We start from the raw sequence: 20527 nt of genomic DNA, 5'->3' as shown, positions 1-20527 counted from the left end.
GGCATTAGAAGATCTATTGATGTGAGCCAGTCACCGGAGAAAATACCCAACCGTGACGCGGACCAAGGCACAAAAATAGCAAAGGGGCCCTGAGAGGGCTTACACAACACACCACGTTTAAGGACACTTTCTCAGTGGTCTGTGGTGGAGAAGCAATTGCTTAATCTCTCGATGACGGGAAATAGGCTACTTTACACAAAACGAAGATAAAAATATCCCAATCGCTTAAAAGACAAAATATTGTCAAACGAAGGCTGCAATAAATAATTATATGACTTGCATTTGTTAATAAACTAGAATACACGAAGAGGTACGTGTAAGGTCTGTAAAAACAAAACGCTACTGTTTCACGTCAAACGTCACGAATAATATATCTGCCGACCTTTTCTGTCACTTCCCACATGTTAATCGGAGATCAGTAAAACCATACACACAGTCCATGCAATTGGCTGCCTGAATTGGGGACAACCTGGCAGCTGATAGAATCAAAGGGGGACCACCTTATAGATGCGCAAAGGGAAACCACATCCTATAGGCTACACTGAAAAGCATAATCTGACCGACTGTAGGTCAAGGAAATAGAAATGTAGCCTATGATTAATCTTTCACGCAAACCCAACAGGGTCAGTAGAGAAATACCTTTAGAAATAGCCTATCTTTATATAATTTAGACTACAATATCATCTCATTTCCAAAGGAAATAGATTTGGCTACATAACCAAAGTAATCACTATATGTAAATCAAATTATATCCAGTATATTATTTTACAGGACATTTATGACACTTCTGTTTAGGTTCCCCTGTCACTTAGGTAAAACTTTGCCCTTTCATCAATACAATACAATAAACACAACTATAAATAGCAGATCTGCCTTGACCGTCTTCTTCAGTTTCAGTAGGAACGGAGGTGAGAACAACTTTGCGTGTCTATGAATAGGAGACCTTGGTTAGAGGTTTGCCCCAGCTGGGCTTACTATAGTGTGTGTGTGTGTGTGTGTGTGTGTGTGTGTGTGTGTGTGTGTGGGGGGGGGGGGCTATCAACTAGAGGCTTATTGGTAACATAAAACTGTCAAGCTGACAAACAAAAGTTTGCTTACTTAGGCCTAACTTGCCCTCAGCTTGGCCTATGTAGAATCAAGACAATTTTTTCCAAACATGTTTCATTAAATTACTTTCTAATCCAAATAGCAGAACTGCAATGTCAGAAATGACAGTTCATTCATTTACAATTGTAACATTCAAAAAGTTAGCCTACTTTTTTTCTTTTTTTAAAGTCGGTCCAAATTAATTAAATAAATGAAATGTAATTTAATATGCTTCATACAGAATGAGACTACAGGTTTTGATCAACCGGGACTGAGATGAACTTGAAGCTGAACATACGACTGCATTGCAGGGAAGGCCCGTAATGCTGTATTCCGTATCTTGATGAGCGGCACTAAAATGGCTGATACTCAATGTGCAGTGAAGGTCAAGTCGCCTGTCTCTATAAATATAATGGTCGGTCCCGCTGGAAGTTCCACACTGCTTGGCATTTCCACTATCTGAGGCACACAGCTCTGCTGACCAGCTCACATCCGCAACTAATTTGCATGTGATTGAATGCCTCACATGCACCCTCCTACCAGCAAGCCTCTAATAATATGAGAGTTCAGACTGATGGGGAACAGAAGGTGTAGGCTATGTATCATTGTGTAGGTCATGTGTGCGTGTGTGAAAGAGAGATAAAGAGGCATAGGCAGAGAGAGAGAGAGAGAGAGAGAGGGGGGGGGACTGTGTTTATGAGAAACACATCAGGACTGTGATAGGCAAGTGCTTCTCAGATGATCAGTGGAGACAGGCTGTGTTATTCGTGTTCCGTCATCTGAGTTTACATCTGGCACGATTGTGAGTTCCCATGGCAACGTAAGGCCAACAGTTCCACATTGTCTCCATGTTCTATGCACCCGAACAAAACCTGAGCAGCACATCCGGTCTACAAACTCAAGAAAAATCATAGTACACCCCCCCCCCCAAGAATGGATTCATTATTGTTTAATCCTTTAGTAACATTTAATTAGGAGTGTTCTAATACTGAGTAATAATAGCCTATGGAAATATGACATCAGTCGGTATGGTTTAATTTCGCTGTAAGACTCCCAGTTCCACATGTGTGCAAACACTTGTCCTTGTTTGGGAGGCCGAGGTGGATATCACAGGAGCCGTTTGCATAATTGTGCGTTTACGTGTACTGGACTACCCTGTGATATGGGGGCACTTGAGAACCCCTTGCAAACCCCCTATTTTCACGTCATGGAACATTGGCTAAACAAGTACCTCCCACATTCTCAGGCGCGTGCAACACAGTGAGCAGACACAACATTGATACACACACGTTGCCTCCAGCACGGACACTTAACAGTCCAAAATAAGGCGCATGAATATAGAGGTCAGCAGATGCCTTGTCCCAAAAAGACTTTCTACACGTGTTTTTTAAAACATCGCTTGTTCTAACATACTTTATTAGTGTCGTTAATTCCGTGTATATATGTATATTAGCTATTCTTTACACATCTCAGGTCTCTAACACGTCGGAAAAATGCTTCAGTTGAAAATAGGGCGGACGCACTGCGACCTCACAGTGCGCCAATAGAGGGAGCCCGTGGTCCATCAAAGTGCCAAACGGAACGTTCTGAACTGACAGATCAATTATTTTCTATGCACAATCAAAATAACTTTATAATGGTTTATAAACAACAATTCAAAGAAATAATGTTTATTCAATTTTCAAGTGACAGTGGAATGGATGACATATTTATACTCACCACATACAAAATGTAAAATCAATCGTAAAAAAGTGCACAATTCTCTATAACAAAGATTTAAAAACCACTGATAATTCTAGAGTAAACCCATTTTCCTCCATAAAGTACATGTGCTCTGCATTTGAAAATAATTACAGATATTCCAGAAATCTAAATGTATTTTCCAGATACCTCAAAAGGGCAGGGAACATTGCTAATGAGAAACTGCCATATGAAGAGCAGTCACCAAAACTGGACACAAATTGGAATTGTTAAATGAAAGTAATAATTGATCTCTATACCCTGAGTTCCATAATGCATCAGTTGGCACTGAATTCACATTAAAACCTCATTTTATTTAAGCCTTAGTACAGGTAGTGTAGACAATGTCCCAAATAATTTTAGAGATGATTTGCGTTGCCTCTAACCTGACAACAAACTGGATTTCCCTTGTTTTCTCCTGCTATCCCTTCCTCCTCTTCCAGTCCCACCTCTTCCTCCTCTACGTGGCAGCTGTCAGTCTCAGTGTCCAGGCCCACTGGCATGGCATCTCACTGTAGGACAGCTGGGGCAGGAACACAGTCATCCCACTAGGCTTGGAAGGCTCCCATTTTAATGGCTTTTGACCAAGAAGCACCACCTTTTAGGGCAAGAAAGGCAAAGAATGTGTCCCGCACTAAATGCAACACCACACATAATACACTATTCATGCACGTTCAAAGCATCTCAACCACTAAAAGGAGCCAAACCTGACAAACCAGTCCCACCACACTCTTCCCCAATTGAATTCCACTTGACAGTTTAAGCAGATAATTCAGCACGAGTTATGTGAGTCATGTGTCCATACTTCCTGTATTCATAGCCAAATGGAACAGAATATTTTACCTCAGTCTGCCCTGTCACAACAGGCTCTTTCAGAAACAACTTTCCATCAACAGGCCACTCGAGAAATATGGCATAGATAGCCTTCTCCTGTGGTTTACTTGTGTACCTATACAAATAAATAAACAAAACAAGCATATTATTGCATGTAAACAACACGTTAACACTAGTATGATGTACATGCACAACTCAGTGATCCTGAATATTAGGAATATTGGGAAGGAGAACAGACCAAACTCCGGCAGTAGTGTTGTCCTTCTGGGCCCTCCAAGCTGAGGTGTTGTAAATGGCCTCCCCGTTGACCTTCAGCCACTGGCCCATCTGCCGGAGCCGCTCCTCGAAGATCGGGGCAATCCTACCATCGTGAGTGGGTCCCACGTTCATCAGCAGGTTCCCTCCACATGACACAGTCTCCACCAGGGTCTGAGACACACACACACAGTTCAGCTAATCATTCACAGGTTTCCTAGAGACACAATACCACTCTACCCGTCTCAGCTGTGTTCCTGTTAACGACAAACAAATTAAAAAATCAATTCCCTTTGAGCTTTTATACCTATCCTAAAACAATTCAGAATGTCAAGACAATATCCAAGGCAATGTACCATGCTGTTTTGTGGATGAAGGCCTCCCTCAAAGTAATTTAAGATATAAACTAAACTTTACAATATCTCACAGAAACCCATTACGGACTTCATGCCGAGTCATTTTTCCATAGATAAAACTGGTTGTCATGCAGAAAGATCTGGAAAAATGTTCAGGATTCATAACTCACTTGCACCAGTTGCTCAATCTTGAGGTAATCTTGGAGAGGGGCGTTTCGCCTGTAGCCCCAGGACTTGGTGTCTATAGTCATGCAGTTCTCCCACTTGTGTTTGAGTAAGTGGCCTGGCTGGTAGCGGTCAGCGCAGGTGTAGTAGCCGCCGTGCTTGCAGATGGAGCCGTAGCCCCAGCGGTCGTTGGTCACCACCGTCTCCTTAACTGGGCTGCGGAAGTAAAAAAAAAAATGAACAAACACTTTTGTCATATTTGGCCAATCAAATCAGGGCAGATTACGAATGGGGCCGGATTCCCTAACCGCTCAGCCACCTGACTCCCCCTCATTATTTAGTAGACACTTTTAGCCAAAGTTACATACAGGGTGATTTGAACCTGGGACATCTTGATGTGCAGTCACATGCTCCACCACTGAGGCATAGCCATCCCCCATGCATGTAGCAAATTCTGTTACCTTTCGTTGTACAGCCAGGCGAGGAACCCAGTGCTGTTCCAGTACTTATCAGGTGCGTCTCCATCCCCATCAGACCATAGCACCTCAGGCTTGTACTTAGTCACTATCTCATAGAGCTCAGGCAGGGTTTTGGAAGTGGGGAAGACGTTTGTGGAGAACACGTTAGCGGCATCCTGCTGCCACAGTGGGTTGAACCACTCAAACAAAGAGTGGTACAGCCCCAGGCGCAGGTCACTGTTGGCCCGGAGAGCAGCTGCCATGTCCCCCACCAAGTCCCGCTTGGGCCCAACGTCCATGGCATTCCAGTTCCAGGAGTACTTGGAGCCCCATAATGTGAAACCTTAAGAAATAGCACACACAGATAACACTTCATAAACTTCCTCCCTGCTAATTAGTATGACTATGACAATGCATGTTTCATGTCATTGTTCCAGTTAGGAGTGTCTTCTATAACAGAAAGGGATAGCTAATGTTACACACCTTCATGGTGTTTAGTGGTGAGGACAATGTATTTGGCCCCTGACGAGGCAAATATATCAGTCCACTCTTTGGGATCGAAGAATTCTGCGGTGAACTGGGGGGCAAAGTCTTGGTACTGGAAGTCTGGAGGATAATTATTCTTCATGAAGTCTACATAAGGCTTCAGTTTCTGTTTCTGTAAAAAATACCTTGAAATACACACAAAAAGTTAAACTAATAAAATAACATTCCCCCTCTTTCGTTTGTTAATTTGCAATAAAAACTAAAAAATACAACTTACCAGAACCACTCACTACCGAAGCTGGGTACCGAAAATACACCCCAGTGTATGAAGATGCCGAACTTCGCCTGGTCATACCATTCTGGTAAAGGTCGAGAGTCGATTGATTCCCAGGTAGGTTTGTAGTCGCATCTACACTGGCCGACCACCAACAGGAAGGCGACCGCAGCAAGATTAGAGAGCGCCATTGCTGCCGCGAGCAAAATCTAATCTAGTACAAGCACAAGTCACAAGTTTTTATATAGAGCTATATGACGACTGTTCTCACATGATCAGTCGCCTTGTGTATAATATTTAGGCTGCACCTTAGTCCAACAAACCAGGAAACGGAAGTCCGTCTGTCACAGGGACCGTCACAAATGCTGCGCACGGCCCACAGCGTAGGGTCCCCAGTGCAGTCTCCATGCAGGCGCTGTGCACTCATGTTGGCTGTATTAAACACAAATGCAGGGGTTCATCGACTGTCACTGTCATATCTCAGCAGGAGATTTTGACCAGGTAGGCTTACCGTGTACCGAGTATTGCGTAAGATTTAGTTAAGGAAACTGTAAGCCACGTTTTGATCAATAGCTCTCTTTTTTGTAAGGACATTGAGGAAGTGATTGATAATTCAAAAAGGGTAAGTAACACGCAGTTGTAACTTGTCTTAATTGTTATCGTGTGTATAGCGATGGCTCCTCAGGCTGATTATGTATTGCCTAATAAAGCTTTCGTCTCATTTCAGGCTGGGGTTTCTGCGCTGCTAGCCGTTGCAGAACATGCTGGCGAGTTTGAGAAGATCATTCAATTGTCAAAAAGGTAAACAACCTGTACAACCGTGTAACAAACTTAATTTGAACATTTGAATCTAAGACATTTCGGGTATTGCACGTGTCTTTGTCCTGTTATTTTCACAGGTTTCCTGGCTTTATTTTCCCGTGTTTGGGAGTCCACCCCGTACAAGGTTCCCCCCCAGCGCAACAGCGGGGGGCCACTCTGGAGGTAGGCCTACCTTCCTAAACTAAAACAACATACGAATGCCTAGCATAGTGGTCTCCTCATTATGTGCGTTACTTTAGATAAACGTCTGCTCAATTCATGTATCTTACATATTTATTGTACACTGGGGAGTGTCTGTATATTTTATCTCTGTGGGATTGCCCGTCAATATAGGACTTGGACGCTGCTCTGCCCCTAATAGAGAAATATAAACACCATCTCGTGGCTATTGGAGAGGTAGGCCAGTGTACCTTATGGAGGACCAGCTTATATTTGATGATAACATTAATTTAATCAAGGAGCTTTCATCAGTTTAAATCTATCCTTTCATCCTGACAGGTAGGCCTGGATTTTACCCCCAGGTATGCCAGTAGTGACACTGATAAAGATGCACAGAGACAGGTGCTTGTTCGTCAGGCAGAGATTGCCAAACAGCTTGACCTGCCTTTGTAAGTCATGCACAGCTTACTCACCAAATCACAAATTAGTATTGGTAGTGGAATGCAGGTAGAGTTGATACTGTGATGGATTTTCCTTACAGTAGTCATATTCTTAAAAAAAAAAAAAAACATATTAAAGGAAAGATGATAATAAAAGGAATCATCTGGGAAAAAAGGTTGCATTTAGAAAAGGTACCATGTGTTCTAAATGGAATCTTCCCACAGGGGGCTACTCCATTGTTACAAATTATTCTATACAACTTTTCATATTTCAGTTTATATACCTAGAAAGTATCACAGACAGATTCTCTTTTTCCATTGGATAGAAATGTTCATTCTAGATCTGCTGGCAGGCCCACCATACACCTCTTAAAGGAGCAAGGTAATGGATGACTGCACCTGAGGTATTTCTAAATGCTGTAGTATTTATGTCTCTGAAGAGATATCTAGTCCTGAAGCATACAAATGATGACGCTGTAATGATTGCCTCCATTGTTACTAGGTGTTGAGAAAGCTTTGCTCCATGCTTTTGATGGGAAGCCCTCTGTGGCGATGGAGGGTGTGAGAGCAGGTTACTACTTCTCCATCCCGCCATCCATCATAAGAAGTGAACAGGTAAGAAATTGTCTATAATAGTAATAATAATAAAAGCAATTTTTTGTCCAATAAAATAATAGAAGGACATATCATTGAATAAATGGGTGAATCCTGGTGACTGAATAAAACGTCTATTAACTGACTGACAGTGTTTTGGTTTGTGTTTTATCACAAGAAGCAGAAGCTTGTAAAACAGCTACCTCTGGAAAGCATATGTCTAGAAACAGATTCACCTGCCCTGGGTCCAGAAAAGCAGGTAGAGCCATTCAAACCTCCCTATTCTGTACCATGAGCTGGTAAATAACCCAGTCTGGGTGGAAAATCCAAAGATGTAAGATTACATTTTTTCATATTTCATACACAGGTCCGAAATGAGCCCAAAAATATTTCTGTTTGTGCCGAATACATCAGCAAGATCAAGGGAGTCCCTTTGGAGATGGTGTTGGAGGTGACGACCCAGAACGCCCTCCGGCTGTTCCCTAAGCTGAAACTTGTCGTCAGGGTCTGACCTGCCCAGTCTGGGAGGATCTTTACCCTTTCATTGGACTGTGTCTGTTCTGAAGGACTTCAGTTGCCACAGTCTGCTGCTGTGATTTATGTTTATTGTTAAACATTTTTTGTTTATTCTTTTATAGCAGACCACTGCAGTGGGATTATGGCCTCATAGGCCCCTGACTGCTGTGCAAAGTTGAATTTGAAGAATAAAATGAATTTAAAAAAATTATTAAAGTTAAATCATCTTTGCTTATAATATCCCTTTTAAGGCTAATGTATAATGTTAGTAGTTTGAACAATGTTATGCACAGAATATAAAGCACACATTTAATATCAGTTGATTGTATGCAAATGATATGTCATGTTATTGTATTTTGGCATACCACTATGCAAGTTATGAAAGCACGTCCTTTCCAGGTCCTTTTTTTTGTCTGGTCATTGGTTAGTTCGATGTTTTACTCTGAATGGTCAGGCTTGTCCACGATTACTGACCACTGATCAGCTATAGCTCCTTCTGGTTCAGATCAAGGGGGGCATGCCAGACAATTAAAGGTAGGTTGGAACCAGACCATAGACGTGGAGACTACCACAGCGCACGGGCGTCCGACTTGACTGGAGCAGCGTTCTAACCTCTATGGTTCAAACTAACAGCAAAAAAAAAACACCAATAGAAGGATTACTTAACGAAACGGCCGAGATACTGTGTTCTGATTGGTCCATTTACCCCTTCAGGTCGGTCTGGGGGAATTCAGTTGTCCTTTAGCGCCTCTCACCTGAGTACGACTGTTTGCAAGAAGCGATTGTGCATGTAGTTGAAAGTGAAGTCTGCGTTTGATAATAGGCTTACTTAGGCTACGTTGATTTGTAGGTTAAGACTTTGGAACTGATTTACCATAAATTATAGTAACTTTAAGAACTGTGCTTGTTCGCTCTCTTTTTGATTGGTGATAACTTAATATAGCCTATAGCCTATTATGTTCTGATGACAGTATGGACTTACCAGTTATGATGACCCATATTTACCAGTTATGGGTAAATATCAATGTTATTTTGAAAATGAATATCGTTTGAGGGTGTCTCTCAGTGAGAGGAAATAAATTACACTTTTTTATTCATACTAATCAATTACACCACTAGAACCAAACATTATGTGTTTTACATAGTATCTTTTAGTTGGTGCTTTCAGAATACATTTTTTATAGGGTTTTATCTGTATCTGCCTAGTCTATTTTATTAGTGTTAGTGGGAGCAGCCACTAGAACATAAGTGCGCTGTTGTCAACATGCTGCTGTTGCTGTTTGTCTGTGCAGGTTGGAGACAGAAAGCATGAGGGGAGGAGACACAGTGATAATGCGAAGCCTGACCTGGCTAAAGCACATGGCTGGTGACAGAGACCAGAGAGTGATCTACACGCAGCACTCTGCCACTGTTTACCTCCCGAGAGGGCTTCACCCAAGTGACCTCATCCCTGTCACTCATCCTGTTTGTTCGTTGTGAAGCGTTGCATTCCACTCAAGCACACCTAAGAGCACAGTACCGAACGCTCCCTGTTTCAATATGTCCTCTGTTATCAACACGCCTAGTTATGTTGCTGTTTTTCAGGGGCATGTCCAGCAGCAGCCGCAGGGTTTTCCCCAGCCCAGTGCTGCTCTAGGGTCTTCTTCACACAAGCTGATAACTGTGAGAAGGAGCGTCCCGGGGGTCAAGCACCTGTACGGGTCCTCGGGGGCCTGCACCGGGAGGCTGCTGTCGGAGCAGAGGGCCTGGGGCCTGGGGCTGGTCAAGTTTGGAGGTACAGCAAGCATACTACCAGTACTTGTCAACATCACCTGCTGTATACCAGGTCTAGTGAGGTGTGGCTTGAATACTCAACAGGTCAGACAACAAGATGGGGGGTTTGTTTGTCTCATTATTCTAGCCTAAGGTGTCGCAACATGAGAACTTTATTTAACTTAGGCTATTGTTTCAAAACAATGTGAAGCTTATCAGTCACCAGGTTTTAGCTAACCTTTGAATGCCTACAGTCTCCGGATCTCTCATTCTGATTAAGAAGTGGAATTGACATTGCCTAAATTGCTGTAGTGCTCTTTGTATTTTTCTGCTACCATCTGTATGAAGGTTGTTTAGAGTAACATGTTCATGTATATCATTCTTTTATTAGTGATGCTAATTTCATACTGCAGGTTTGGCAGTTGGTCTTGGCCTCGGGGCCATTGCTGTGGTGGCCAAAAAAAGTTTGAGGCCCGACCAGCTCAGTGGTAAGTTTGGAAGTTGACAAAACAAGGTGGTGATGTTTACTCGGTAGTACTGTTTGTTCTATGGTGACTGTCAAAGTGTCATGCTGTGGTCTTGTATTGTTTAGGTGACAAGAAGGCCATCACCCAAAATAAGCCTTCGGACAGCTGATCACAATAGCCGTCATGCTTCACTGCTACGGCCAGTTTAGCATGTCGGCGGCTATATGTGTTCTCAGTCCCCTTCTGCTCCTGCTGTTTGTATGATGACTTAACGTATACCCATCTGAATAAATAATAATTAGGCAACTGTACACGTGACTCTGAAGTGGCATATCTGTAACTGATGTTTTGTCTTTTCAGATGATGCTTTCATCAATCCTCAGTTGGCCAAAATCTTTGAGCGTGTCCGCCAGAGTGCTGACGTCATGCCTACCAAGCAGATGATGAAGTATCATTTAATAAATAAAAGTCCCCTCGAAAAATAGTGTCTGGTATTGGGGGTGGAGACACCAGGGGGAAGGGATAGTTGAGGTATGTGTGAGGACATTCAGTCATTGTACATCAAAATTAAATACGTGTGAAAAGATAGTTACCTCACATGAGGGGGGCCATGCTACTGTAAAGCACAACTTGGTTTTATTGCCCTCTTCCGAAAGCCATTAGTAATGATCTAGGTCCTAACTGGAGAGACAAGCTGGAGTATTTAGAGGAGAGACCGTTTGCTGCTGCCTCCTTTGGACAAGTGCACCTGGCCAAGGTGAAGGATGGTAGAGAGATGGCCTTTGAAGATCCAGGTGACGACAGGAAGTGTGGTTGGGTATGAGGAAACGAGTTCTGGTTAGTTCTGAACCATTCATGTTTGAAATTATTGTAACACTTATTATTCAGTATCGTGGAGAGGCAAGAGTATCAACAGTGATGTCAACAACTTGATGATCGTCCTGAGTTTGAACAACATGCTGCCTAAAGGTATGATTTAAATGATGCAGTATGGAGATTTGGAGAGAGAACAGTTTTTTGGCGAGTTCCCTATCAAATCCAGGGACATGAGCAATGTTATTCTCCCTATCCCAGGTTTCCTGAGCACTTGATCAAGGTCATCAGCAGAGAGTTGGCGCTAAAGTGTGATTACGTAAGAGAGGCCAAATGTGCCAAGAAATTCAAGTGAGTATAGGACAAACAGGTCATTTCGATGTCTTCCTGTCAGCTTAAGTGATAGCATACTTTTAGGGGCTTTGAGCTAGATTGCGCAAGTTAAAATATGTGAACTTGAAATATTTAGTCAGTACCGTTGTTCTATTTTGATTAGCCTGCCTCATTGTCTGCCTCCCAGAGCTTTTAAAGGACCACCCCTTCTTCTAGGTACCTGATGTGGTGGATGAACTGTGCAGCCAGCACGTCCTCATCACCGTCCTAGTGCCTGGCTTCCCCCTGGACCAAGCTAATGACCTCTCCCAGGAGCTAAGGAACAAGGTACGCACCCACGTCAACAGCCAGCTCACAAGTCATTAGTTGTCCAAGACATGCCATGACATGTTTCTAGATTTCATGTGCCAGAGGCTGAGGCACCAACAAGGTGACATCATCAACATGATGCCAAGATATGAAGTGGTACAATGTTATTGTTAGTTTAAAAAAAGAATCGCCACGTTTCTGTCCCTCTCTCTTCTCATTGTCATTGGCTTTGGTCTGTTCAGATCTGTGAGCATATTCTCATTCTGTGCTTGAGGGAGCTGTTTGAGTTCAGGTACATGCAGACAGATCCAAACTGGTCCAACTTCTTCTTTGATCCCCAAACTCACAGGGTATGTTTCCTTCAAACTGATTTTTAGGGTTTATTCTATCACACAATGCCTTCTCTCTGTATGAATGAGCCATGTTCTCCTGTCTTTCAGGTTGCGCTTTTAGATTTTGAGGCCACACATCAATCAGTCTTAATTAAAAACCATGAAATACCTCAATTGGCAAAGCAAAAATCGTTTAAACCTCAAAATTGTTTAAAACAAATTGCTCTTCATCACCACGTCATCAAGGCAGCAGCAAACCAAAACAGTTCTTCAGTGGTCAAGGGACATGAAGTTCCTCAAGGGCTACGAATCAAAGGTACGGAGCACCTCACCAACTTGATCAGATGCAGCAACAGCTAAAAAGGTCAATTCAATGTTGACTGTTGACTGTTGAATTGATCTGCAACCCCAGGCAATGGAGAACGCCCACGTGGATGCAGTGATGATTTGGCGGTAGGCCTTCTCATCCGAGGAACCGTTTGACTTTGAGGCCCAGAGCACAACAGACTGTATTCATAGTCTGATCACTATTATGCTGAGAGAGTGCCTGGCCCCACCTCCGGAGGAGGACCTCTGATGGACTCTGATGGTCTCTCCATCGCAAGAAGGGGCGGCTCGTTCCTCATTTGTTCGCGGCTGGGCGCCAAGGTTGCCTGTAAGGACATGTTCCAGGAGGCGTACACTAAGTACTGTAAGAATAGGCCGGACAGAGCGCCCAGCCAGCCCTCAGCTCTGATCTTAACCAGGACACAAATACATCAGGTGTATGGCCAGCTGAACTTCATGAGTGTGAATGTATTGAAATGTGCTGAGGTATCTTATTCATAAAGTCTCTATTAAAATGTACAATGCTTTAAAAAACACTCAAACCATTGAAACACAAATGCACTTTTCTTGTTCTGAAGTACATTTGACAACAGGAATGATTGTTACCTATTCAGTATTACCTAGGTATACCAATAACTATATTGTAATGAAAAAATTATTAATGCTTTGTCTTTTATTGTGTAGTGAAACGTCTGTTGAAGTTGACAAAATTCAATAAGAATATCACATTCTGAGTTCATGTTTTGCTGCATTTTATTTACTTATTGGAACCCACTCATGCCTATGTTGAAACAATAAATAGGGCACATTGTGTTTACTGTGCCATTGGTGTCGGTCTGCTGATTGAGTTAAGCAGGCTTTAAGTACATCATACCACAAAAAAATACTTGACCTTTCACCAGGCCTCGGAATCGACCTTGCCCGTCCATTATCTTGGGACAGTAAAAGCCAATATTGATTGAACCAGGAGCTTTCCCACACATCTCACACCTGTAACAAAGACTAATTTTACACACCCATTTTACACTACATGTAATAAATATATAAAATTCATAATATTTCTACATGTTACTATTAAATTCATATTTTCCATGACTCTTCAAAGACTTAATTTGGACAACATTGGAACCAGGGGAGTACTCTCTCCCCAGTCCGTTTCAGTCTGTGAGGTCCTGGCATCGTGAGCAGATGGCCATGTCCTCTGAAAACCTCTCGACCTGGATGGTGATGCTGGAGAAGCCAAACTCAGACTGCAGGAGTTTCGTTGCCGCCATGAGGACTACCTGTGGATTGGCATCCTCTTCTAGAAAACAAATAAATAAACAAACCATCCGTTTGGTTTTCAAATTTGTTCAAGATTGGTTTTGGTTGAAGACACAGATGATTTCAAATAACTATCACTGCATTTTTTTCATGGTTGGCAGATGATTCCTCTAATATCCTGTGATTCTTGTAATATCAGTATAACGTCAAAACAACCAATGTAATCCTAACTGGAATAATTTCTGAAAAAATGTATCCATACTTATATTCATCTACAGTATGCTAACACAGGTAAATATCCCAGTTACTAGGGTGTTTCTCATGTCTGTTATCTGTCCTGTATGCTCACACACAGACTATCTGATAGAGTCCTTGTAGCCTTAGAGAACTTCTCCTGCCATGGACAGCGGACAGGACAGGAGGAAACAGCAGAGTGCTGCTTAGTCAGTCCATGGAGTGGAACCCACCAACAGCCAGGTGGACTGACAGCAGAGAATGAGTGGTGGTGAGGGCCCACATGTGGAGGTTGTGTGTTGCCTTGACTCCTCCCAGGGACTGGAGCAGCTCTCTCACCATGTTGAAGTCCACACCTCTGGGGACCCCTGTCAAGTACAGTTGGCATGGCCAGGATCATTGAAGGTGATGACAGTTTAAGCCTCTAACAACCTTGAATTTGATTAGTAGGCAGTCAACAGGATCCGCAGCTCAAGCAGAATGATTGAACCAGACGTACCTTCCATGAGTATTCTACAGATGTCTTTCAAGATGGTGACGGTGGTTCCCAGAACGAAAAAGGAGAACAAGAAGGTGCAGACAGGATCAGCTATCTTAAACTCAGGCTGTCCAGGACAGGATAAGTAGGGAGAGGGTCAGTAAATACAGGTTAGAACAATAAAACTGTTTAAAAAAACAACATGGTCGTCATCAATCCATTGAACTATGTTCTACTATTTGTGGATTCAGGCTGCTGTCCAGTGTTTACTGGCCCTCTGCCTACCCAGAAGTGAATGGTGATGGCTGCCACAAGTACACCAACACTCTGCAGCAAGTCTCCCACCACATGGATGAAGGCCGCCCTCACACTGGTGTTGCCCTGGCCACCGTGAGGGCCATGTTGAGGAGCGAGCCCGTGGCTGTGAGCGTGGCCGTGCGAGGACGATTGGTGGAGGATCAGGGCCATCCTATGAAATAAATAAAGTCTTCATTTCTCCAGAGATGTATGGGAGAGCTTTTTAACCTGCAATCCCTTGATTGGCAACCACATACTTTACCACTGAGCTACATGCATCCCCTACTCCCCAACCTCCAACTTCACCATGTTGCTCCCACACAATCTTAAGAACAGTAGATGGAAGAGTGTACAACTTAGTCAGAATTTCAGTTCGCTCACAAAATGTTGACACCCACTGCACAGCCAGAGGTGATGAGCATAGCATAGCTGTTGATCTCGTAGTCGTCATTGAGGATTCTCTGTACAGCGATGAACACCAATACCCCAGTGACAGCCCAGATGGAGAACACTGACAGCAGGGCACCCAAGATCTCTGTTTCAAAAGACATGAACATGAAGGTGGTTGTTGTGGTATTGAAGCATACATCTGTATCCAAAACCTAGATTTTTTTGTATTCTACAAGGTGGACTTTTCATCTTATTAACAGCAGTAGAGACTCACCTGAGCGATGCCATCCAAAATTCATGGTTTTGGTGGCTGGTCTGGATGATAGCCACAAGGAGCAAAGGCTAACCATGATGCTGCCAAAGTCTGTGAGGAGATGTGCTGCATCTGTCATTATAGCCAGACTATGGGCTGCATACCCACCTGGACAGTACAGGATGAAATACAAACGTATCTGTTTTCACAACAGAAACAGACAACAACAACAAAAGAGACAATAATATGTCTTAAAAGATGACTGGATTCTGAAAAACTGACAGTCTTACCAATCACCTCTCCAACCATGAATATTAGGCTGACGGCACAAGCAATCATGAGCTTTTGTTTGGCCACCTGTTTTTCATTTCTTCTTGTCCATGGAATCCTGTCATTGCCGTGGCAGTGAGCGGTAGATTGCCAAGCATTGACAGTGCTTGGTGTATCTTCAATATCCTCTGTTGAACTTAGGGGGGAAAAGCAACTCGCAAGCATGAGAATACAAAAAATATTGGTAAAGCAAATCAGTGACATATTTTCAAAAAGGCATTGAATACTTAATATTGAAATGTAAACAACACCGAATTCTCCTTGAAGCCTTGAATTTTTTTATCAGATTTTTTTTTAAACATTGAAATATATATTAACATGTGAATTCGGTGTTGTTTGAAATTCAATATTAAGTATTCAATGCCGTTAAAAATACAAAACATTATGTCACTGATTTGCTTCCACAGTAAACCCCCATACCTTAGCAATGCCACTGAATACGTTTTGGATTCATCCTCGATGAGATTGTGCCTCTCGGAAGCCATCGGCTTAAAGGTCATGCTAGTTTTAATTAAATGAACCAATAGTCCAACACTGTTAGCAACAGGACAAACTTCTCTCAATTAAATGGAAGAAAAAAAAAAACGCTGAAACTGGTTTTAAGCGCCGCTTCGTTCTCTATGCTTATTGTCCTCACATGGAAAATTGTCACCTGGAAAGTTACGTGTGATAGGTCTCATGAGGACCATGTTTCAGAAATAGCCAATAACAGGACGGGTCATTCACTAATAGGCTCCCGGTCCGTCTGGGAACGCTTCTTCATATTTGCATGTCTGCTTACCTCTTGAAGCAGTATGAATCATCCCGTTTTAATGATATTACGGAATTGTATTTTACATACAGATACATAAAACATATATTTTACAGTACCAAGTGTAGAAAGAAAATAAGAAAATCATGAGAAAACAGCAGTGGACATTTCTCATCAAGTTTTTATAACAAGCTAAGTGCATAATTTACCAAAAAGTCAGTCATTGACAAGTGAGCTAGCCTGGATATACACAAGCTGCAAGCAGAAAATAATATTTATCTGGATATTGACACTATACATTTATTTGTAATTATTTCACATTTCTCCTTGTAAAACAATATTTTACTTGCGGTCAATTGCGATTTTTTACATCTCTAAAGTGGAAAAATAGCATCTTATGAACTTTAGTGCACACACATTTACAATTTATTCAAAAGGCATGGTTCACTTTCAATCCCAAACCCACTTATTCACAAGTGTGCTTTGATACTACTTTGATACACATTTCCATTCAATGCAAAAATAATCCCCTCTGCGTCAAATTAGTAGCAACATTAAAAGGATAACACAATCAGAAAGAATGAATCCTGTAAACAAATTCCCTTAAAAAATATTATAATAATACATTCACAACTAATTTCAACTTCATGTGATCTTTGGGACAGACATCATTGCAACTCCTGTCACGGTTAAAAAACACACAAACATGGGAAGAGATAGTAAAGCTACTGTGGCATGTTGAGGTCCTAGTCTGTGATGTCCATATGGGGCTGGATCACAATAGGCTCATTTTCACCTGCAGAGGGCAACAGAGAACAATATTCATGTGTCATGTTACACAAACAGGACAAACATACTGTATACATACCAATGTCTTAACTCCCTCCACAGCAACATTAAGGACATGTCAACCACAAGAGTCAGTGACTGTATTACCGTCAAAACCATTACTATTACAGCAACCACACACATCAAACACCCCCTGGGCCGCCCATTAGTAAGCAGTTAGAGCTAAAAGGAAATTGTCATGAGTGACAGCAATAGGCAACAAACAAACGAGTAAACCTTAATTAAATGAATTGGGGGTTAGTAAGCTGCATAATGAAGAGTATTTGAGGTCGTTTGTTGGTAACACATAAAAGGAAAGCAGTGGTCTGAGCTGTCTGAGCAGATTCTGGGTTTCACCTGACACAATGCCCTCATTAGGGCCTGGCTGAATGACTATCACAGTTTCAGCCGACACAGTGGCTTCACTAGGGCTCGGTTGAGCGACTATAACAGTGTCACCAGCTGAAACAAAAGAAAAGGTTCAGAACAATCTGAAAATACATGCAGGGGTTGTCCTATTACGCTCCTCCCTCCTTCCCACTACTTTTAAGTACGTTGTTTATGTTTTGCGAACATGGACAGATTTCACGTCTGTTGACTGTTTGTCACAACAATTCAATATGGCTTATGGCAGGGCATTCACCTAATCCCACCCACCACCATACTCCCACCCCACACTGACCTCGCTCCTGCTCAGCTCGTATCTGGGCCTCCAGCTCATCTGGATCTATGTTACCGAAGTCCTCCTCGTTGGGGTTGTCTCGCCCACAGCCGAAGCAGCAGAAGCAACAGCAGCAGCAGCAACAACAGCCGGTGAAGAAACAGCAGCAATACATCAGGGTCTGAAGATGGATGGATAGATCCAAAAATAGACAGATTGAAAGTTAAGATAGGTAGACAGACAGGCCAACTTGACTTGTCATTAATAGAAAGACTCAAATGAATGCCCATCAGTTGCTTACACAGTGTAAGACACTTAGTATTGTTGGCACATTCCTTACAATAAAAACATATTTTGTAGTCAAAGGTGTTTTGTCGCTTTCTATGGTTGATTGTGTGTACCTTGAACCAACATTTGGACATGAGGAAATAGTATTTGACACTCCCGTCTCCAAACTGTTCTGCAATGTTGAGGCCCATGGAGCCATACTCGTCATAGATCTTCCTCTTAGTGTCATCATTGAGGATAGTGTTGGCGTTGTTGATCTCCTTGAACTTCTCGGCAGCCTCTGGGTTATTGGGATTCTTATCAGGATGATATCTAAGTGCCAGTTTCCTGAAAGAGGCAGACAATTTATTTTTTAACCGGTGGACTTCACCCACCATTAACTACCCAGAAATAAACATGTGATCTGGCTGAGAAGCCTGCTGACAGGGCACCTGTACGCCTTTTTGATCTGCTCTGCTGTTGCGCCTTTTTCCAGCTCCATCAGCATGTATAAACTGACCCCTTCTGTGGACATCCTCCGATGGGGTATAACTCGTTCTGCCATGTTGTTTTTTATTTCTACCAAATTAAGAAAGATTAGAAATTGTAACAACCACTGTCATCGCATGACAACTATACCGACGTGATGGTGTTTCCATTTCAACTTTACAGGTTTAAGCTAAAATGTCATAACACGTAGCCCTTTTATAAGTCAAGACATTGACTGTATAAGGCTACAAATATAAATATACAGGCGTGCGTACACACACACACTCAAGAACTAAAGCCTATCAAGCGTACGTACCTTTGTTGTTTCTGTTGAAAGTGACAGATTGTAGCTGTTGAAATGCTCCAATAACACTACAACTTGATTTCGAAATGGATCAAAAAACTCCACTAGCATTTCCTACTCGGTTTACGAAGATTGGTTTAGTTCTTCAGAAGGGCATTATCTTAATTATGCAGCCTGCATTTGATTGCGTTAATCCTTAGCTAAAACGGAATGTCCTTGTTCCAAAATAAAAGACAAACTCAGAAACTACCTCTAAAACAAATGTTCTCTGTGAGTTCAGGAAGTGAAACATTTTTGTTTGTGACGGCCGATTCCGGCTTCTTGTCATTTTGTCCACTGGTTAGTCTAGCGTGGTTGTAGCCCAGTTTACGCACATAATCCCACCCCAAATTAAGTTTACTTCATAGACTATTTAAGCAATTTACCCTACGGTAGTCCTGCGATGTGACGTACTTATAGGCCTAATACTATAGCTGCAATACCTTACATTAGCTACATCAGAGTTAAAGGCTATTCAGTAAGCTATACCCTATTGTGTTTAAGCCTCGATTTTGTGAATTTAAAACATTTCGAATAAAGTTTTTCAACAACTTGTAATAATTGTATTTTTTCCTGAATTAATATACAAAATAATTACGCAATGTCATGTCTCCTTCGTGTGCACTGTAGCTACATGCACATTGTAGGATACGCGTATGCTGTTGTAAGGGGTTACATTTTTGGTCAAACAACCACAACTATTCCCCTACGTTTAAAGGAAGAGGGGTACATTGAACAGTGTACCAAACATGCTGGAAGTACAATTATTTGACTGATGGGTTAAATTAGAGTAATAGATGACTCGATATTTAATAACATTGCTAATTCATTAAATCACTTGCATGGCAAACATGTTACAAAGTGAACACTTAAAATCTTACCTACTCTACCATGATGATTATTATAAATCAGAGAAAGAGTAAGAAGGTGAAGTAAGAGGAGCCAGAGCTGAGGAAAAACCCACAGGAGATCAAGAATCTAGAGAACAATGCTTCACAATTCCCTTTATATCCAACCATTATCTGTAGAACAACATCAGATCACACCTTGACCCTTAATTATCAACATATGACTAGCAATGCAACAGTAAGCCCAGTAACAGTTGCACTGTTTTTTTTAGGTTAGATTGTAAATTATGACTACTCATATTTTATATTGTATTTTATTCCCATTAGTATTAGCTAGACCCCCCTTAGTATTAGCTAGACTTTGCTCCTTTTGTATAGTTAGTCCACATATTTAAGTTTCAATATTCCTATATGTTTAATGTATGGACCTCCCTGCCAAAATAAATTCATTGTTTGTGCAAACATTCATGGCGAATAAAATCCCTTCTGATTCTGATTCTGGTAAGTTACACAATGAGGTGTGAAACCCATCAAATAGGGACTCTGTCCATATTTTAGCATATGAGAGGGGGGGGAG

At 42.0% G+C, this 20527-nt stretch overlaps 5 protein-coding genes and 1 pseudogene across 8 annotated transcripts; 3 read left to right on the top strand and 3 right to left on the bottom strand.

The window, feature by feature from the left end:
* Positions 1 to 2740: 2740 nt before the first annotated feature.
* On the bottom strand, positions 2741 to 5985 carry fuca2 (alpha-L-fucosidase 2). Its single transcript, XM_084684595.1, has 7 exons — positions 5658 to 5985; positions 5378 to 5565; positions 4898 to 5237; positions 4442 to 4652; positions 3899 to 4089; positions 3670 to 3775; positions 2741 to 3424 (listed from the first exon to the last, which is right to left on the bottom strand). The coding sequence occupies exons 1-7, from the start codon at positions 5843 to 5845 to the stop codon at positions 3287 to 3289; spliced, it is 1362 nt and encodes a 453-aa protein (XP_084540721.1). The 5' UTR covers positions 5846 to 5985; the 3' UTR covers positions 2741 to 3286.
* A 15-nt stretch (positions 5986 to 6000) lies between these two features.
* Positions 6001 to 8555, top strand: LOC146299422 (deoxyribonuclease TATDN3). 2 transcript variants are annotated; one of them, XM_084684596.1, is made up of 10 exons: positions 6001 to 6155; positions 6244 to 6276; positions 6382 to 6455; positions 6554 to 6638; positions 6810 to 6872; positions 6975 to 7084; positions 7402 to 7457; positions 7578 to 7690; positions 7848 to 7928; positions 8037 to 8555. In XM_084684596.1, exons 1-10 carry the CDS (start codon positions 6102 to 6104, stop codon positions 8178 to 8180), a joined length of 813 nt encoding a protein of 270 aa, XP_084540722.1. In that variant the 5' UTR covers positions 6001 to 6101; the 3' UTR covers positions 8181 to 8555. The 2 variants fall into 2 exon arrangements, with proteins under 2 accessions (XP_084540722.1, XP_084540723.1); XM_084684597.1 differs by having other exon boundaries at positions 7851 to 7928; positions 8037 to 8539.
* Positions 8556 to 9517: 962 nt separating this feature from the next.
* LOC146299421 (uncharacterized) lies at positions 9518 to 10573 on the top strand. Its single transcript, XM_084683152.1, has 4 exons — positions 9518 to 9649; positions 9770 to 9959; positions 10351 to 10425; positions 10530 to 10573. The coding sequence occupies exons 1-4, from the start codon at positions 9518 to 9520 to the stop codon at positions 10571 to 10573; spliced, it is 441 nt and encodes a 146-aa protein (XP_084539278.1).
* Positions 10574 to 11303: 730 nt separating this feature from the next.
* Positions 11304 to 13232, top strand: LOC146299420 (atypical kinase COQ8A, mitochondrial-like; annotated as a pseudogene). The gene is made up of 6 exons (XR_014735249.1): positions 11304 to 11373; positions 11479 to 11568; positions 11767 to 11877; positions 12102 to 12209; positions 12300 to 12507; positions 12604 to 13232. The product of XR_014735249.1 is annotated as an atypical kinase COQ8A, mitochondrial-like (transcript).
* A 36-nt stretch (positions 13233 to 13268) lies between these two features.
* Positions 13269 to 16581, bottom strand: LOC146299419 (proton-coupled zinc antiporter SLC30A2-like). Its single transcript, XM_084684594.1, has 8 exons — positions 16184 to 16581; positions 15724 to 15899; positions 15455 to 15601; positions 15172 to 15325; positions 14779 to 14962; positions 14515 to 14620; positions 14249 to 14383; positions 13269 to 13821 (listed from the first exon to the last, which is right to left on the bottom strand). Exons 1-8 carry the CDS (start codon positions 16261 to 16263, stop codon positions 13676 to 13678), a joined length of 1128 nt encoding a protein of 375 aa, XP_084540720.1. The 5' UTR covers positions 16264 to 16581; the 3' UTR covers positions 13269 to 13675.
* A 96-nt stretch (positions 16582 to 16677) lies between these two features.
* On the bottom strand, positions 16678 to 20486 carry dnajc5gb (DnaJ (Hsp40) homolog, subfamily C, member 5 gamma b). 2 transcript variants are annotated; one of them, XM_084684591.1, is made up of 6 exons: positions 19076 to 20486; positions 18723 to 18849; positions 18405 to 18618; positions 18025 to 18184; positions 17700 to 17804; positions 16678 to 17310 (listed from the first exon to the last, which is right to left on the bottom strand). In XM_084684591.1, exons 2-6 carry the CDS (start codon positions 18833 to 18835, stop codon positions 17261 to 17263), a joined length of 642 nt encoding a protein of 213 aa, XP_084540717.1. In that variant the 5' UTR covers positions 18836 to 18849; positions 19076 to 20486; the 3' UTR covers positions 16678 to 17260. The 2 variants fall into 2 exon arrangements, with proteins under 2 accessions (XP_084540717.1, XP_084540718.1); XM_084684592.1 differs by lacking the exon at positions 17700 to 17804.
* Positions 20487 to 20527: the final 41 nt, after the last annotated feature.

Source organism: Hypomesus nipponensis, chromosome 3 (genome assembly GCF_054491055.1).
Source record: "Hypomesus nipponensis isolate SF chromosome 3, ASM5449105v1, whole genome shotgun sequence".
Lineage (NCBI taxonomy): Eukaryota > Metazoa > Chordata > Actinopteri > Osmeriformes > Osmeridae > Hypomesus > Hypomesus nipponensis.
This window is presented reverse-complemented; position numbering and strand designations above follow the sequence as displayed.

Bases quoted from the DNA above. Each gene is read 5' to 3' on its own strand.
- fuca2 (XM_084684595.1), bottom strand. From the start codon at position 5,845: ATGGCGCTCTCTAATCTTGCTGCGGTCGCCTTCCTGTTGGTGGTCGGC. The intron at 5,238-5,377 runs GTGTGTAACATT...CTATTTCTTAAG, and splicing joins CACCACTAAACACCATGAAG to GTTTCACATTATGGGGCTCC. The intron at 3,425-3,669 runs GTAAAATATTCT...TTGCCCTAAAAG, and splicing joins TTGTGACAGGGCAGACTGAG to GTGGTGCTTCTTGGTCAAAA.
- LOC146299421 (XM_084683152.1), top strand. From the start codon at position 9,518: ATGCGAAGCCTGACCTGGCTAAAGCACATGGCTGGTGACAGAGACCAG. The intron at 9,960-10,350 runs GTACAGCAAGCA...TTCATACTGCAG, and splicing joins GGGGCTGGTCAAGTTTGGAG to GTTTGGCAGTTGGTCTTGGC. The intron at 10,426-10,529 runs GTAAGTTTGGAA...TGTATTGTTTAG, and splicing joins GAGGCCCGACCAGCTCAGTG to GTGACAAGAAGGCCATCACC.
- LOC146299419 (XM_084684594.1), bottom strand. From the start codon at position 16,263: ATGACCTTTAAGCCGATGGCTTCCGAGAGGCACAATCTCATCGAGGAT. The intron at 15,900-16,183 runs GTATGGGGGTTT...TTCCCCCCTAAG, and splicing joins TATTCAGTGGCATTGCTAAG to TTCAACAGAGGATATTGAAG. The intron at 14,963-15,171 runs GTGAGCGAACTG...TTTATTTCATAG, and splicing joins GCAGTGGGTGTCAACATTTT to GATGGCCCTGATCCTCCACC.
- dnajc5gb (XM_084684591.1), bottom strand. From the start codon at position 18,835: ATGGCAGAACGAGTTATACCCCATCGGAGGATGTCCACAGAAGGGGTC. The intron at 18,619-18,722 runs GTGCCCTGTCAG...TGCCTCTTTCAG, and splicing joins CAGATCAAAAAGGCGTACAG to GAAACTGGCACTTAGATATC. The intron at 18,185-18,404 runs GTACACACAATC...ATCCATCTTCAG, and splicing joins TGTCCAAATGTTGGTTCAAG to ACCCTGATGTATTGCTGCTG.
- LOC146299422 (XM_084684596.1), top strand. From the start codon at position 6,102: ATGCAGGGGTTCATCGACTGTCACTGTCATATCTCAGCAGGAGATTTT. The intron at 6,156-6,243 runs GTAGGCTTACCG...CTTTTTTGTAAG, and splicing joins CAGCAGGAGATTTTGACCAG to GACATTGAGGAAGTGATTGA. The intron at 7,085-7,401 runs GTAAGTCATGCA...TCCATTGGATAG, and splicing joins AAACAGCTTGACCTGCCTTT to AAATGTTCATTCTAGATCTG.